We start from the raw sequence: 16,129 nt of genomic DNA, 5'->3' as shown, positions 1-16,129 counted from the left end.
CCCCCTCATGCTGGTCACCAGCCTGGTCACACACTGCTGTGGGATGGCATCCCATTCATCAACCAGCATTTGTCTCCAGTCAGCCAGTGTGGTTGTGTTGGTCACTCTGGCACCAACAGCACGCCCAAGCTGATCCCACAAGTGTTCAGTGGGGTTAAAGGTCAGGACTGCTGGCAGGACATCCCATCCTCTCCACTCCCAGATTCTGGAGCTAGTCTCTGATAAACCCCGCTCTGTGGGGGCGAGTGTTGCCATCTTGGAGGATAGAGTTCTTACTGACAGGGAGAGAAAACAGTATTCTTGGGGTGTGGTCTTCTTGGGACGCCCACTTGGCGGCCTGTCTCTGACATTCTCCGTTAGATGGAGCTTGGCCTTCAGTTTGGAGATGGTGCTAGGGTTCACTCCAAACAATGAGGAACACCAGCTTGAAGTTGCCCAACCGATGGGCCCTACCCAGATCAGTCAAACGTAGCATGCTGATTCTTGAAGCAGACATCTACTGACCACTGTAGCCCCGCCCATGCTCACAGGTGCTGCCAGTCAGGCACCTGATTGGCTGCACCTGGGGGTACCAGAAGCTCAAAACAAGAGTCAATAGCAACAGCAGAATCAGCTGTTTGGCATTGGCAGAGAAGATTTGGCACATTTTTCATGGATGCAACCCACATACTCAGCTCTGCTGCTCATCCCACAAATGCATGATCCTTACAAATGTGGCATCATTTAAAAGGCTAATAAACAGGCTTTACTAAGGTATCAGATTTATTACCAAGAAGTATTGTTACAACAAAGAAATAATCTACCAAACACAAATTGCCTTACTTTTTGTTTTAAGTTCATGAGTAGAAACTCATAAAAACCATGAAACAGTTTATAAATAAAACCTAAATAACCAAAGTAGTAAATAAATGAAAATTGTAGAAAATGAAGCTGGTGGGATCACAACAACTGCTTAGCTATTTAGTGACTGTATCACCACTCACTGTCTAGCAGTTGATCATGGTAGCCTAAATTATTTTTGTATCTAAGTGTTAAAGAGCTTTAAGAAGTGAGCCTAGACTTTGAAATTGTTGTTGTTGTTTTTTTTACATTAACTAACAGTTTAAAATCACTCCTGGAAGCCACAGTGACAAAAAATCTATGCATGGATTCTAATTAGACGTTAATTTTGATAAATCAGCCACTAATTCGTTCCATCAGTTTCAGCCACGGCCAGCTTGTTTACAGCTTCATCAGTTTCAGCACTGGACAGCTCCCTTTACAGCTTCATCAGTTTCAGCACTGGACAGCTCCCTTTACAGCTTCATCAGTTTCAGCACTGGACAGCTCCCTTTACAGCTTCATCAGTTTCAGCACTGGACAGCTCCCTCGCCGTGATTGACAGAGAGCACAGCCATACGCGGATCAATGGCGCCTCTGGAGCCCTATGAGATGATGAAGGAGACGGGCTTTAAGAGCACACAGCTCCTGATGCATCTCTCGGTGGCTTCTGTAGGCCTTCTTAATGCTTGTTGTGGTCGGAAGAGGGCGGAGTGCGTTTGTCATCCAAGTGAGAGGCTCCCTGACTGGTGCCTCTTCAAAAATATATAAATATAATAGCAACCTGCCCCCTTACCCCTCCCTTCCTCCTCGTTTTGATTCAGTCTATGTAGCCTACACGCAGGAGGAGAGCGTCCGCCGCACAGCAGAGCCAGGAACAGTCTTGTCTGCTGAGAGAGAGAGGTAGAAACAGCTGCAACCGGATCCTTAACATCAACAAGCTGTATGAGGAATCTGTGAAGAAGAAGAAGAAGAAGAAGAAGAAGAGGAAGAAGAAGGGATTGAGCGAGGGCAGCAAGGGGGCTCCTTACGTTTTTCCTCCTCCTCCGCTTATTGAGTCAAAGAACAGAGGCGTGGAGCTTGCAAGAATATCCTACAAGTGGCGAAGCGATGCTTTAGCGGAGCAGATTTTCTCCACAACACGCCCGCCCAACGACACTGTAATTCCGTGCAGCAATCCCCCCAAACATCTGTGGACGCTTTCTGCAGGGAGATGGCTGTTTTCCGGCTGTCGTTGCTGCTGCAAGTGGGATTTGTGATCGGATCAAACCATAATTACGCGGAATGGTCGGCGCACGGGAAAGATATCAGGGCACAGGGAGAGATTCGCGGCGCTCAGACGCACCGTCGGCAGCTGGCGCATCTCCGCGCGCCTCATCCTCCACCCGGGGAGACGGACGAGCTGCCGCAGAAAATAGAGGAGCATCTCCCCAGGGTGGTCACGGCTTTTCTTCACACGGGGGACTCGACCACCTTAAAGCACGCCAACTGCTCGAGGAGATACGAGCTCACCTCTCTGCGGGGAAGGTCAGCATCCAGCCCGCATTACTCCATGAGCAGCGTGCTGGATACGGTGCTGCACGCCACAAACTTCCTCAGCATGATCCTGCAAGCCAACAGGTCCAGAGAGCACAGTCTCCGGAGAGACATTGAGTGGTATCACGCCTTAGTGAGGAGTATACTGGAGGGAGACGCCAAGATTCACCGAGCTGTTGTCACTTTTAACGCGGATTCGGCCGTGTCAAGGCCCACGGTGCTTCTCCAAGCCACCAGGGCCGGCGGAGAGATAGTCCTCCAGGACCTGTCCAGCGTGGCCCACCACCACCTGCACAACCGCACAGCAGAGACAGAGTGGTACCATGATGTCAAAGACAGGAAGAAGCCCAGCTTCCATAAGAAAGTGCTGAGCCAAGACTTCAAATCAGTGGACAATTCTTTAAAAAGAGGGGAGACTTTTATCCCAGATAAGACGCATGTGAGATGGTCTGCACCCTACCTGGAGTGTGAAAATGGGAATTTTGTTCCTCGTTGGCTTTTGACCTTATCGGCTGCATTCTATGGCCTGAGGCCCAATCTGGCTCCTGAATTCAGGTAGGCACACAGATGGTTGAAAACTGAGCTGTAATGATGCTAAAAATAGAAAAGCTGAGAAACAACAAGCTCAGCAGAACAAAGCCTGTTCATAATACTGTTGTCACACACCTTTACTGGAGCTACACAGATACAGGTTTGTGAAAGAGTCCCAGCAATGAGAGGTGAATTAAAGCAGATTTAACCACCTTATACTGTAACCTGGTCAGGGCCTCAGGTGATCATACCTGCCTCCAAACCACAGCTTCCCCCGCCTGTTACACAAGGGGGGTTTTCTTCTCTCCTCCAGTCTGACAAGGCGGCGGGATGCTAAAAATAACCCTGGATGTTACTGGATGTAGCAGCGGTGGAAACCTCTGGCTACAGGCCCTTATTCATTTTTCAAACTCACTCTCCTGCAGGCTTTACTACTCAGGAAATGCCGTGTGCCCTTTCCTTTCCCTTTTCTTGAAGTGGGGGCGGCTGCTAAATCTGTGATGACTCAGAACCCTCCTGATGAGAGGCAGCCAATTTTTTTTTCTTTTTGGTTGAAGAAAAGCACAGCAGCCAGCATCAGCAGAACAGGAAATGATGAAATGGGTTTTAGGTTTGGGTTTGGTACAATCCATGTCCTAAAGCCACCCCTGCTGCAGCCCACTCCTGTAATGTGATACCGGCCCTGGTATGCACCGGAACAGTCAAGTGTAAAGGCTCCATATGATCCTGACCGACATCTTCCCAATGAATATTTAATCCAGATCACTAGGTGTGTGTGTACTGGCTGGATGAATCTTTAATTGATACACTGGAGTCGCTCACAGGCAGGCACAGATTGCAGATGAGTCAAAACCTGCAGTGATTATACTGTAATGTGCTTTCAGCTACCTGGTGTTAACCCAGAGTGGCTTCATTCACTTAGTCTGAGTCTACTACAGAAGCAGATAGAACATTACCCTGCACACTCCAGACTTGCTCTTACTTTACACTGGAAGCACACTGACTCTATTCATGCAGCCAAATTTATGATTGCCATTAACTTCAGAAGCTGAAGGAGCCTTTGTGTCGTCTGTTCCCCCTCCTTTATAAGACTGCAGCTGTGACATGTGGGGGCGTCAGGTATTGTTTAACGTCCCTGGAGAAGGCCCAGGCAGCCACACTGAAAGCCACATACCACTGTTCTTCAGGGAGCAGGAACAACATCCAATCAGGAATTCGTTCCTGCAGATTTCCTGCTGAACTACTAAATGTTGGTGAAAGGAAGGCTCTACACATTCACCACTAACGCTTATTTAGTTAAATATAATTCACTAGTTTAGATATGGATCGGAATAACTCTCCTGCTAGCACTTTATCTTGTTATATATAACTTTATGTTATTAGATTTTTGCCGATATCTGACCAGGGCTGGGCAATTAATTGCAAAATAAATTAAATCGCAATCGCAATATGGCCTGCTGCAATTTTCAAATTGCAGAAGTTGCAATATTTCTTTAACTTTAAATATGGCAAAATACCAGTTTGAGATATATATATATATATATATATATATATATATATATATATATATATATTTGCAGCAGAGATTTTATGCACATTTTGCAAGCATTCAAATGTTGTTTTTTAAATAATGTTTACAAAAATCCTCCTTTTTGTGTTTTATGTGTGTTTTCCTTAATCAAAATGAGTGACATAAAAATGATTATGTCCTTAAACTAAGCAAATGCCATCACATCTGCAATATGAGCAAAAATAGTTCGCTCACTCTACATTATAAAACTGATTCACCACGCTATGAAATAATCATGGAACATTAAGAGACGGAGATGTTTTAAAGCTAAATGCAAAGCCTGAACTACACTCCAGACATGGCTGCTGCACTGTGTCACTCCGCCCAGTGGTTTACTCAAGAAGTAGTTCCAGTATTTGCTTCATGTGTCGTAATGTTACATAACTATACGTTACTATTTCATAGCGTGGTGAATGTGCAGGTCACAACTTGTCCATGAGAGCGTTTTGGAGTTGTTGGATTGTGTATTTGATGAGTTTGATGAGGGAAAGCAAAAATTCTGTCTGCTAAAATAGCGTTCGTGGTGCAGCTGGTTTAACGGTCCCTGCAGATCTAGAAACAGCTTGCACCGACAACTAAAGGAAACAGACCTGTTACTAAGACTATAGGGATTATGGCCATGGGCAAATTTGCTAAAAATGTTGAAGTATCCCTTTAACAGTGAGATCAGTCCCCATCACCTATACTGCAGGCAGCCACAAGGGGGCGATGGAGATATTTTTCTACATATTTCTGGAGCCATCATAACATCTACACTGAGTTTGATGCTAATATTCTGTCGTGATTGGCTAAAAACACATGCAGGAAACAGATATGCTGTGAAGATTCTCAGGAAGGGAAATTGCACTCTCCAAGGCCTTCATGTGGAAAACTGATGCAAGAACTGCAGCTTAAGATCAATAAGTTTGCATTTACCGTACCAAATCACAAAAATACTTGTGTGCTTCTTGTTTGATAAGTTTAAAGGTTTTAACTCCAAGAAAGTAGTTACCAATAGCATGCCATATTTTTCTCTTACAAATTTTCTGAATTTAACAATCACTCAGGGGCCGGATGGGAGGCCACTGGGGGCCTGATGTGGCCCCCGGGCCTCCAGTTGATGATCACTGAATTAAAGATTGAACAGCCTTGCTTTGAGCTGGGGGATGAACAATGTTGAATTCTTGCTGATATTTATAAAATGATTTTAGCCAAAACCAACACTGATACAGATATCTGAATCTAGTTCAGACCTCAAAGTTCAGTCCTGAAATGGAGTAACAGGATTAGAGGTGAATGAAGAATAAGCTGACCAGGTCTGGAGGTCCAGCCTAAAACTCTCAGGTTTTTCTCTATTGGTCGGCTGAAACAGGCAGATTTCTGTAGCAGAATACCGACACCTAGCTGGAAACCCCTGACCTCAACAATAATTCACTTTTAGATCGACATCTGCTGGTACGGATATACAGATGATATCAGACAAAACCAGTTTTTAAAAACGTGCATACAAACCTGTCAGCAGCTGGTTAGCTTAGACTGCTAGCTTACACACCTTACATACATGTTTTTGTTAGCTTTAGCAGGAATTGGTCATGGGATTTTTAGAATAACTTTATTTATATAGCACCTTTACAAACAAATGTTTAACAGACACAGAACTCTGGGAGTCCCAAAAACAAAGAACAAAAGAGCAACAAACTAGAAAGAAAGTCGTGATGACCAAACAGAGGTCAAACAAACTGAGCTACAGATGTCTGTTAGCATGGTTACAGCAACAGGAAGGACATAAATGATGAAGGCAGTTAAAATACTGACAGATGGAAACATTCAGAGGAAGCAGAGTGATGACAGTAAAATCAGAGTCACATTTATGTTATTCTTCAGACTGTCGTAAAACTTGAGCAGCTTTTTTATGTTTATAGTAGATACCAGCAGCCAGTTAGCCTAGCTAAACCTACCAGAAACAGCTAGCTCAGATTAATCACGGCTTTTCTGAGGTTGGTGGTCAGATTTCTCTTTTCTTGTCCAGGCTAAGTAGTAGCTAGCGCTAGCAGCCAGTTAGCTAACTAAATTTGTTAGCATGTCCATAATCACATACTTCTGAAGTATACTTTATTACAGAGCACTGAATATATAGCCTTAAATGCCTTTTTTCTTGATTGAAATGCTAGCTAGCAGATGCTAGCTGGAGTGCTAGCATGCTAATAAAACAATATCCACTATGGCATTCAGTGAGGATGCAGAGTGCTGCAGTAGCTACTGCTTTTGAGTTCTTAATGCAAACTCACTTCAGGCACTCAGAATATGTCTTTGGTGTGGCTGGGACAGGCCAGGGTTACTGTTACTCTGATTTTACTCTTGTTCAGGCTAGCTAAGTAGTTTAATCATCACGGCTCTTTATATGTTCACATGCTAATAGAAAGTTAGCGCATGCAGCCATTAGCTACAGTGTTAGCTATTTTCAATTTTGGTTTAGTCACATTTTAGTCATTTCTACCCTTTGTAGTCTCAGTCTAGTTTTAGTCATCACAGATCTATTTTTGTTAGTCTCAGTCTAGTTTTAGTCGTCACAGATCTATTTTTGTTAGTCTCAGTCTAGTTTTAGTCATCACAGATCTATTTTTGTTAGTCTCAGTCTAGTTTTAGTCATCACAGATCTATTTTTGTTAGTCTCAGTCTAGTTTTAGTCGTCACAGATCTATTTTTGTTAGTCTCAGTCTAGTTTTAGTCATCACAGATCTATTTTTGTTAGTCTCAGTCTAGTTTTAGTCATCACAGATCTATTTTTGTTAGTCTCAGTCTAGTTTTAGTTGTCACAGATCTATTTTTGTTAGTCTCAGTCTAGTTTTAGTCATCACAGATCTATTTTTGTTAGTCTCAGTCTAGTTTTAGTCATCACAGATCTGTTTTTGTTAGTCTCAGTCTAGTTTTAGTCATCACAGATCTATTTTTGTTAGTCTCAGTCTAGTCTTAGTCATCACAGATCTGTTTTTGTTAGTCTCAGTCTAGTTTTAGTCATCACAGATCTATTTTTGTTAGTCTCAGTCTAGTCTTAGTTGTCACAGATCTGTTTTTGTTAGTCTCAGTCTAGTTTTAGTCGTCACAGATCTTTGTCTGTGCTCCTGTTAAGTTTATTGGCTCTGCTAAACATGGACCAACACCATAAACCAGCTCAGCCTAGAATAAAGAGTTAGCCGGGGCTTCACATTTTTATTGGTAAGCTTTTGAGGCCGTTATCTTTGAATTTTCAGCAGCCAGGCTGACTGAGAAGTTAGTTCACTATTTTCTCATGTGTGTACCATAAATAAATTCCAGTAGCTAGCTGAGCAGAACATGGGTGAACAGCTAACCTGGTTACAGCATGTTTTTGGGGTCATCTGGGGTTCTTTTTGTACTTTCTGACATCTCTGGATAGCTACAAAGTAAGATGCTTGTCTCATGTCTTTCTGAATATAAAGCTAGTGGCAGAAAACTTTAGATGTAAGGGGCCTAGCTTGGCTGAGCTAGCTGTAGTCAGTAACCTCCCAGATATGTAATATTTAGTTTTTGTGCTTTTGTTTTCATGTGGACAGAAACTGCTGACCTGGCAGCTCGTATTCCTAATGCTACGCTACGCTAACTGGAAATGTGTGGTTATACTGTTGTAAAAGAACAACCACATGAGTGACATTGCCTTCATAGCTCACTCTCAGGAACAGTAAATAAACCCACTCCTTCTCATGTCCTTTCCAGTCTCCCCTCCCTCTCTCTCTTTGTTTTTCTCATACGGTCATATCAAAGTAGCGGCGTCTCATCCTGCGTCCTCCCTCCGCCTCGGCACCCGTGCCAGATAAGGAACAGGAGAGGAGGGGATAATATAACTGCCTCAGACAGCAGCTCTCCTCCGTTTCCCCTCCAGTTGAATACACAATCAATACCACGATGAATTAATAATGAAAGATGTAGAACAACAACCCTGCACAGGCCATCTTGATTCCAGCCTCTTAATGCTTCAGTCACTTCCTGTTTGGCGTGATGATGTCGACACAGACAGAGGTGACTTGTCTGGCCTTTTTTATACACAGGGCATGTGGAGAGAGCTACAAATGATGGGTGCTTTTCCTCCTTGTTTGTTTGCTGAATGCACAGGTGCTAAACTACTTGTGTGACTTGTTGGAGCAGAGGTGCGTGGATACGTGCTGGCGATAGATCGACCTGTTGTTTCTGTGCAGGTGGAAGAAATGGCACCTTTATACACAGGCTCCTCTCCTGCCGTCTGTCTCTTCAGCAGCTCTTGAGTCACAGGGGAGGCAGTTAAGACCACACAGAAGCCTGCTTGTTTTCGAGCGTGGAGTGTGTGTCTTTTGGTGTGTATTGATGCCATTGTTGGAGGCTGAGATATTCTGAGACCGCTGTACTAATTGGCAGATCACTCAGATGCAAAACAGTTTGAACAAGCACACAAAGTGGGAATTTATCATTCTTACAAAGGCCACTGTCTCCAGTTTTTATGTGGTTTAAATATAGGGAATAAAAAATCCCTTCAGTTCAGAGTCTTAAGATTCATCAGCAACTGAAAAGACTATAGATAGCCAGTTCTGAGAGGGACGTGGAGCCATCATTAAAGAATAAAGCATTAGCAGCAGTCTGACGACAGTGAATGTATATTTAGGGATGCTCCAAGTATCTGATTTTATAGACGGTTGGACGGATGTTTAAGCCGAGACGACTCTAAAAGTCTGAAAGATATGACAACACTCAAAACAGTTAAAATGAAGCAACAATGCTTTGAAACTAAGGAGGAAACAAATCTTTTACTGTAAGCACCATGAGGCAGGAAGGAGGATGGACACAACCCCGGCAGTGCTCTGGATGTCCTCGCATGTTGCCAGAGACATGGGAGAAAAATAACTAAGTCCACACCTTGGGCAGTGTGAAGGGGGATGTAGCAAGTGAGCATGGCCTTGGGCAGTGGTTCTCAACCTTGGGGTTGGGACCCCTTGAGGGTCGCAAAACACTAAGAGGGGGTCTCCAGCTTCCCTAAAAAATAAGAGCATTTTTTGAGTTCCCCTGTTGCCACTTTACACCAGTTTTTCCAAATTTTAACCACTTTTCATCATTTTTTTCTCACAAATGTTAAAACATTTTTGCCATTTTTAACCATTTTTTCTGCCTGTTTTTGCCACTTGTAAACTAATTCTTGCCACATAAGCTTAATATTGCCTCTGCTGACCCATTATTGCTACTATACACCCCATTTTAACCACATCTCACTGTCTGATATGCCCATTTTTGCCAGTTTGACCAATTTCTGCCAATATCTGTCTGTTTTTTCTGTCTCAGTTTGCACTATTTTGCCAGTTTATATTGATTTTTCTTCCAATCTCGCCAGATTTTCACCCATTTTTGCCCATTTAAAGCCTTTTCAGACACTTTTTAATTCCCCTTTACCACTATTTATTCCCATTGTTGCCACTGTAACCCATTTTGCCTTTTTTCTGTTATTTTTGCTATTCTTATATAATTTTTTGCCATTTCTAACCCATTTCTGCTACTTTTAAGATCCAGTTTTACCACCTGTTCCACCATTTTTTGCCATTATTTACCATTTTTGAATATTTTTAACAAAATAGATTTGCATTTTAAATAAGGCTATATGCTACACAAATGATTTAAAAAGGAGATTTGTTTCATTGATAAAAGTGGTTATTTTTAAAATATGGATACACAGCTTAAAGTGGGGGTAATATTCCTTTTTCAAGGCTTTCCACCATCCCTCTGTTACCCATGTAGTAGCTTCACCTGTTTACAGCTCTAAAAACTCCTCATGTTTCTCACACTGGTGCCCTGAAAATCCCTTACTTTAACCTCCGTCTGAAATGCTTCATTTTTGCTGCTGTCTCTTTACTTGCCTTTGACTAGTGTTGGTGGCCTAAAATGATTAAAAACACTAAGAACTAACCAACTAGTACTCTGGACTACCAGGAGACTGGCCAGTGAATATTTTAGCCAGCTAATTCCTGACATCCTTGATCATGACAGTGTTTGTGCTCTCATCATAGTGATGGCTGCATTTGAATCAATAACAGAAGAAAAGGGAAGGAGGCTGGAGGTTGGTCATGTGTTGGATGGATATTATAAGTACACACACTTCAGTCTCTCAGACAGAAAAGCTCTGTGATAAGGAAACTAACAGAACAACCCACCAGTAAAGCTACAACATTTCTCCACATATTTCCCCAAAGGCCTTCAGGTTGTAATTAGGACCAGAATGGTTGTCATTCATGCTTGGCTCGGTGCCTCATTTCGCTGTACAAGCAGCAAAAGTGTGGACAGGCTGGCTGCTGTGGGACGCCCAGTCATCTAACAGAGCGGGAGGCCTCGTACTCCAGGAGGGGCCAAAAGCATCTGCTTAGATGGACAACATCCAGACGCTAATAGGGAGGAAACCCCACAATTCCTGAGGCCAAGCATGAGACTATATGACGGCGGGAGAATGAACGGTTCCTAGAGGGGAGGAAAGAACCAAGCCTTGGATGTAGATGTAAGAACACTCTCGTTCTAACGCTCAGCTCACAGATTTTCCACTGACAGACGCAGAGCGAGCAGGGTTAAAGATCCCTGAGGTGCTCCGTCTCTTACTGCTGACGTCACTGGGACACCTCAGCTCAGTCAGGTGGCCTGTCAATATGATGCTTCAGACAGTAAATGTCAGCCTTTAAAGAGATATTACCCTCCTAATAAGGCTGCTAATGATGGCAATAATCTCAGAGAGGGATGTAGTTTCTCTGAGGATTATAAATCTGTGGTGTTGCTGGAGGTTTATCCTTTAGTAATCTGGTGTGAGAGAAAAAGAGCTTTGGTGTTCAGATGGGAGAACAGAGCGCTTCGTTGGCTCAGAGAGTCTGGCCTGGACTGAAACAGTGATTGGTTCTTTTTACAAAGACATAAGATGTGTCAAAAAATACTGACACACCTTCACTGGATTTCATATACTTCTCTATGACGTCTTCTTTCCAGCAGCTGTTTTATAAAATACTTGGAATAAATAAATGACAGAGAAGAAGGCAAAGAGAAAGGATATTTTATGATACTGAACTTTAAAAACCGAAACTGAAATAAAAAAAACTGAAATCAAACTGAATATTTGATGTAAAAAAAGTGAGCACAGTCAGCCTTGACGTGCTAGTCTTAGCCGCATCCATGTCTATCATCAGATGGATCTGTCTTCCAAAGCTTCGCGCTGATACGCTTGTTTCTGGTTGGAGAATGACCGGACCAATCAGCATCGTTTGAGGAGAAGGAGGCAGTAGAACAACGGGGTTCTCTGGGTCCTCCAGCTTCCTTCCACCTCTACGTGTCTCTACATGTCAGCCTGCTTTTGACTAGTCCAAGGTGAACCCCGCCTCTCACCCAATGACAGCTGGGATAAGCTCCAGCCCCCCGCGAGTCCCAACGGGATCAGCGGTGTAGAAACGGGATGGATGTATGGGAGAAGGATGATGCAGCTGTGGTGGAGATTTAGGGCACATTCACACCAGAGCTGTTTGATCCTCTTTGAATGAACTCTGGTCCATTTTCCTGGATAGTCCGGTTTGTTGGGAGTGGTGTGAAAGCTCACACGACCTCTGGTGCGGACCAATCAAGCGGACTCTGGTCCGCTTCAAACAGGGGGTCTCGGTCCGCTTCCTAACGAACCCTGGTGCGGTTCATTTGAGGTGTGAAAGCAAAGCGGACCAACTTGTGAACCAAAGCAGGAAGTGGCATAAAGCGTAATGATATACAGATTTATGCGTGATTTAATACACTCAAATACACGACGGTACCTCGCTTGGCGTCTGTGTAGCCATGGTAACATGCTGTAGTCCCTGCTGATTTATTTGTCTCATGTAAAAGACGACATGCTGGACAGCTCACCTCCTCCTGGCTGCTCATAATGCTGCAATGCAAGAGCAGAAACCACAAGACAGCGTAAATTCTGTGTTTTTTCGTTGTTTATGTGGACGGTAAGACCGGCAAAAGGAGTTTCATCTTCTTCTACGCGTTCTTTCTTCTTGGTAACCGTTTGTTCATGACAACAGCCCCCTAGTGGGCAGAGGTTGTAGGTGTTCAGACGGTTTAGTCCGCTTGACCAAAGACAGCAGTGTGAATGTGAACCAAACCAAAGGAAAGAGCAACAATGCTGCCATTTCTGTTCCAAAACGGACCGAGTCCCCGGACTATCAGGTGTGAACACGACCTTAATCAGAACTGGACAATGTTCATCCGACATGTGTCCAATCAACTGCCCCCATTATTTTTTAACAAACCCACAGCAGAGACCAGACACGACGGGCCGTGGCGGTCTGCACCGCTGCTTTATCCCCAGCATATCTGGCCGCCATAGTAGAAGCACTGTTTAAGAGCACAGAAGAAGAGTTTGAACTTCATCTTCTGTATGAAGTGTAGGCTAAAGCTGGGTTTCCATAAAAGCAATATTTTTAACATTTCCACAAAGTACAACGACGCTTTGAATGTGTTTCCTCTGAGGAGCGTTTCGGGCGTGAGCGTCGCAGTTCTCAAAAATCTCATCTTGAGAGACTCCACTGCAGGGAAGCTGGAAGCTCAAACCTGTTGCGTGTTGGTACTGGTATGGTCACGTCTACAGCGGCTGCCTTGATAATTTTGAACAAAAGACAAAGGGAACGGATGATAGTTCAGAGGCAAGCTTCGTACGTACGGCAAAAGCCATGAATAAGGGTTTAAGTATGATGTTAAGTCCACACGGGTGCACACGTACCATGCCATGTTGTCTCAGAGTGACCTGGTCATGTGACTCTATGTCACGTCCTGAGACCCGTAAATGTGGGAAAGTGTTTCCACTGCACTTTTGATATATATCTCAGATCAAAATGTCTGAAAAACCTTCCCACGAGAGCGTAAAAACTTTTTAGAGATATTTTAAAAGTTTTTCAACATTCAGCTTTCCCATTCCCACTTTTTTATTATGCTGTTTACTTTTTGCACATTTCTAAAGGTAATGCAGCTGAAGTGAGAGGCCTCTGCTGCTGGTGTCACGTCATGTGAGGTGACACTGGGTTTGAGCTTTAAAAGAAGGAATACACTGAAAGCTTTTCTCTACAGGCTTCACTGAGAGTGAACATTGTGTTGTCCCCCTCCGGGGCTGCACACGCCTACTCTGTCATATTACTGCTCTAACTGGCTCAGAATGAATGCGACCGGCAGACCACACCAATCATGGTCCAGGACTTTTGGGAAAGGTTCCACCATTCCCAAACACTGGCTATGGGAAAGAAGGAGATGGGCCAGATCTGATCCGGTTTGTTTGATAGCAGGAGCCGATTTCAAAAGCTTTACTGTTTTTACAGGCAGAATTTAACGGGTAAAGGCCGTCTCAGACTACACGATTCTTTTGGTCGTTCACGATGAAACCATGCCAGACTATCTTGTCTTGGCCAACAGCCTTTCCTTTTGATTTCTTTTTTTTTCTATGATGAGACTGAAGGATCACAATTATTGCTGACATTTGTTAAGCTGGGAAGAATGATCAGAGAAGAACATCAGTCCTAATGTTATCTGCATATCTAATGTGACAGCAGCTTAAATGACCAAACTGTTTCTTGACCTCTGTAGAAGAAATCCTTTAATAAAGACTGCCTAGAGTCCAGGAGTGGAAGCAGAAATGAAGATATTTTTCTTTTATGGACAGCTGTGTGGCCGCAGGGCTTTGTCTTGTTTTGACGTCTAACAACAGAACTCAATAAAACAACCCTGGTCGCATTAAGACCAGCATCTCTCCCAGCAGCTAGACTCACATTAGCTTTTGCAGCTTAATGCATTTCCATCATATGAGTTTTTTTCCTTTGGAGGTTTGCAGGTTCTGGTCTAATGCGCGGACTGTGCCCTTCTACAAGGACAGCGGCGTGTTCTTTCAAGACATCAGAGCAGGAGGAATGTGCATGCAGGTTCATCTGGGCGTGCAAGTCTTCTGGATACATGGATAAGCTTAAGGATCATGTTTAAGCTCCTGCAAGTCTTCCATGGTCACCTCTGCTTTATATGACTCTGGGTTTATCCACACACAGTCAGTGGAGACATCAGGGCTTATTCCTCCTGCTTCAGAACATACTACCAGCCTCATTCACGTGCAGATATACGGTTGAAGTGTCCCAGTGAACATTCAGTGTAAATATCCCTCTGCTGCAGTTAAAACTATCAAAGATTTTATGTGTGGGTATAATTTAACCTGGTGATACGAGTGAAAATAAATACAATTTAAATCAATTTGACAAAAATGCATTTTACAGCACTCTTTTTAACCCACGTGGCACCATCTGCAAAACTAGAGACATGAAGAAAAACTATTCTGTTGTATATTTATTGTAGGGATCTTTCCGAATATTCATGTTCTGGATGTGGCCTTCAGTCTTCAGGTAACAGTGACTTGTTAGTGCACAGTTTCAGGCTGCTAATGATTTAGCGGTGCACGTTAACCCAACTGTCCTGGTTTGTCTAACAAAATGAAATGATAGAAGAAAGGAAATCACCTCTATACATCAGGATAACTCCACAAGCTGTGGCTCTAGCTCTGTCAGCAGAGCCAGATGGATCACAGCAACAACGGCTTTATGACAGCTACGGTAACTCCCAAGGGACATCTGACTCAGAAGGCTGTTTTTATTTTGAGATTGTGTGCCTTCATCGGTAGAGGAGGACAGTGGATAGAAGCAGGGATGAGGGAGATGGGGACAGAAATGCTGGAAAGGGCCACAGGTCAGATTTGAACCTTGGCTGTTGCGCACGTGGGGCGCCATTTATTTTGGCGCCCAGAATAAAAAGGAAATTTTTGCCCCATTAGCACCTGTTAGCACACGTTTGTTATGAAACCAGAGCCAGAAGATTTGCCTGCTAATCATGAAACTTATGACAGGAGATACTCCGCATCAGTTCTGTGGAGGCCGTAGTAAAAGTCGCCATCATGGTTAAAAGTCGCCATCATGGTTAAACTTCGCCATCATGGTTAAACTTCGCCATCATGGTTAAACTTCTCCATCATGGTTAAACTTCGCCATCATGGTTAAAAGTCGCCATCGTGGTAAAAAAAAAAGTCGCCATCGTGGTTAAAAGTTGCCATCATGGTTAAAAGTCACCATCATGGTTAAACTTCGCCATCATGGTTAAACTTCTCCATCATGGTTAAACTTCTCCATCATGGTTAAACTTCTCCATCATGGTTAAACTTCGCCATCATGGTTAAACTTCTCCATCATGGTTAAACTTCTCCATCATGGTTAAACTTCGCCATCATGGTTAAACTTCTCCATCATGGTTAAACTTCTCCATCATGGTTAAACTTCTCCATCATGGTTAAACTTCGCCATCATGGTTAAAAGTCGCCATAATGGTTAAAAAGTCACCATCATGGTTAAACTTCTCCATCATGGTTAAACTTCGCCATCATGGTTAAAAGTCGCCGTCATGGTTAAAAGTCGCCGTCGTGGTTAAAAGTCACCATCATGGTTAGAAGTCGCCATCATGGTTAAAAGTCGCCATCATGGTTAAAAGTCACCATCATGGTTAAAAGTCGCCATCATGGTTAACAACAGCTTTGACAGTGGAACGGATGTTCAGTACTTGCAGAACTTTTAGGCAGGTTTTGGTTATTAAGCGGTAGATGTGGCGAGTAAGCTGCCTGAGGGCGCCATCTGGCGTGAA

At 43.5% G+C, this 16,129-nt stretch overlaps 1 protein-coding gene across 1 annotated transcript in view; it reads left to right on the top strand.

Moving 5' to 3' along the window:
- The first annotated feature begins 2,032 nt into the window (after positions 1-2,032).
- gpr158a (G protein-coupled receptor 158a) overlaps positions 2,033-16,129 on the top strand; it is a 128,985-nt gene continuing 114,888 nt past the window's right edge. The window contains exon 1 of the mRNA XM_041814571.1: positions 2,033-2,910. Coding sequence (XP_041670505.1) covers positions 2,033-2,910 — 878 coding nt within the window. The remainder of the gene's footprint in view (positions 2,911-16,129) is intronic.

The sequence above is a fragment of the Cheilinus undulatus genome, linkage group 19, assembly GCF_018320785.1.
Source record: "Cheilinus undulatus linkage group 19, ASM1832078v1, whole genome shotgun sequence".
Taxonomy (NCBI): Eukaryota; Metazoa; Chordata; class Actinopteri; order Labriformes; family Labridae; genus Cheilinus; species Cheilinus undulatus.
Note: the sequence above shows the minus strand (reverse complement) of the source record. Positions and strands in the feature narration are given on the sequence as shown.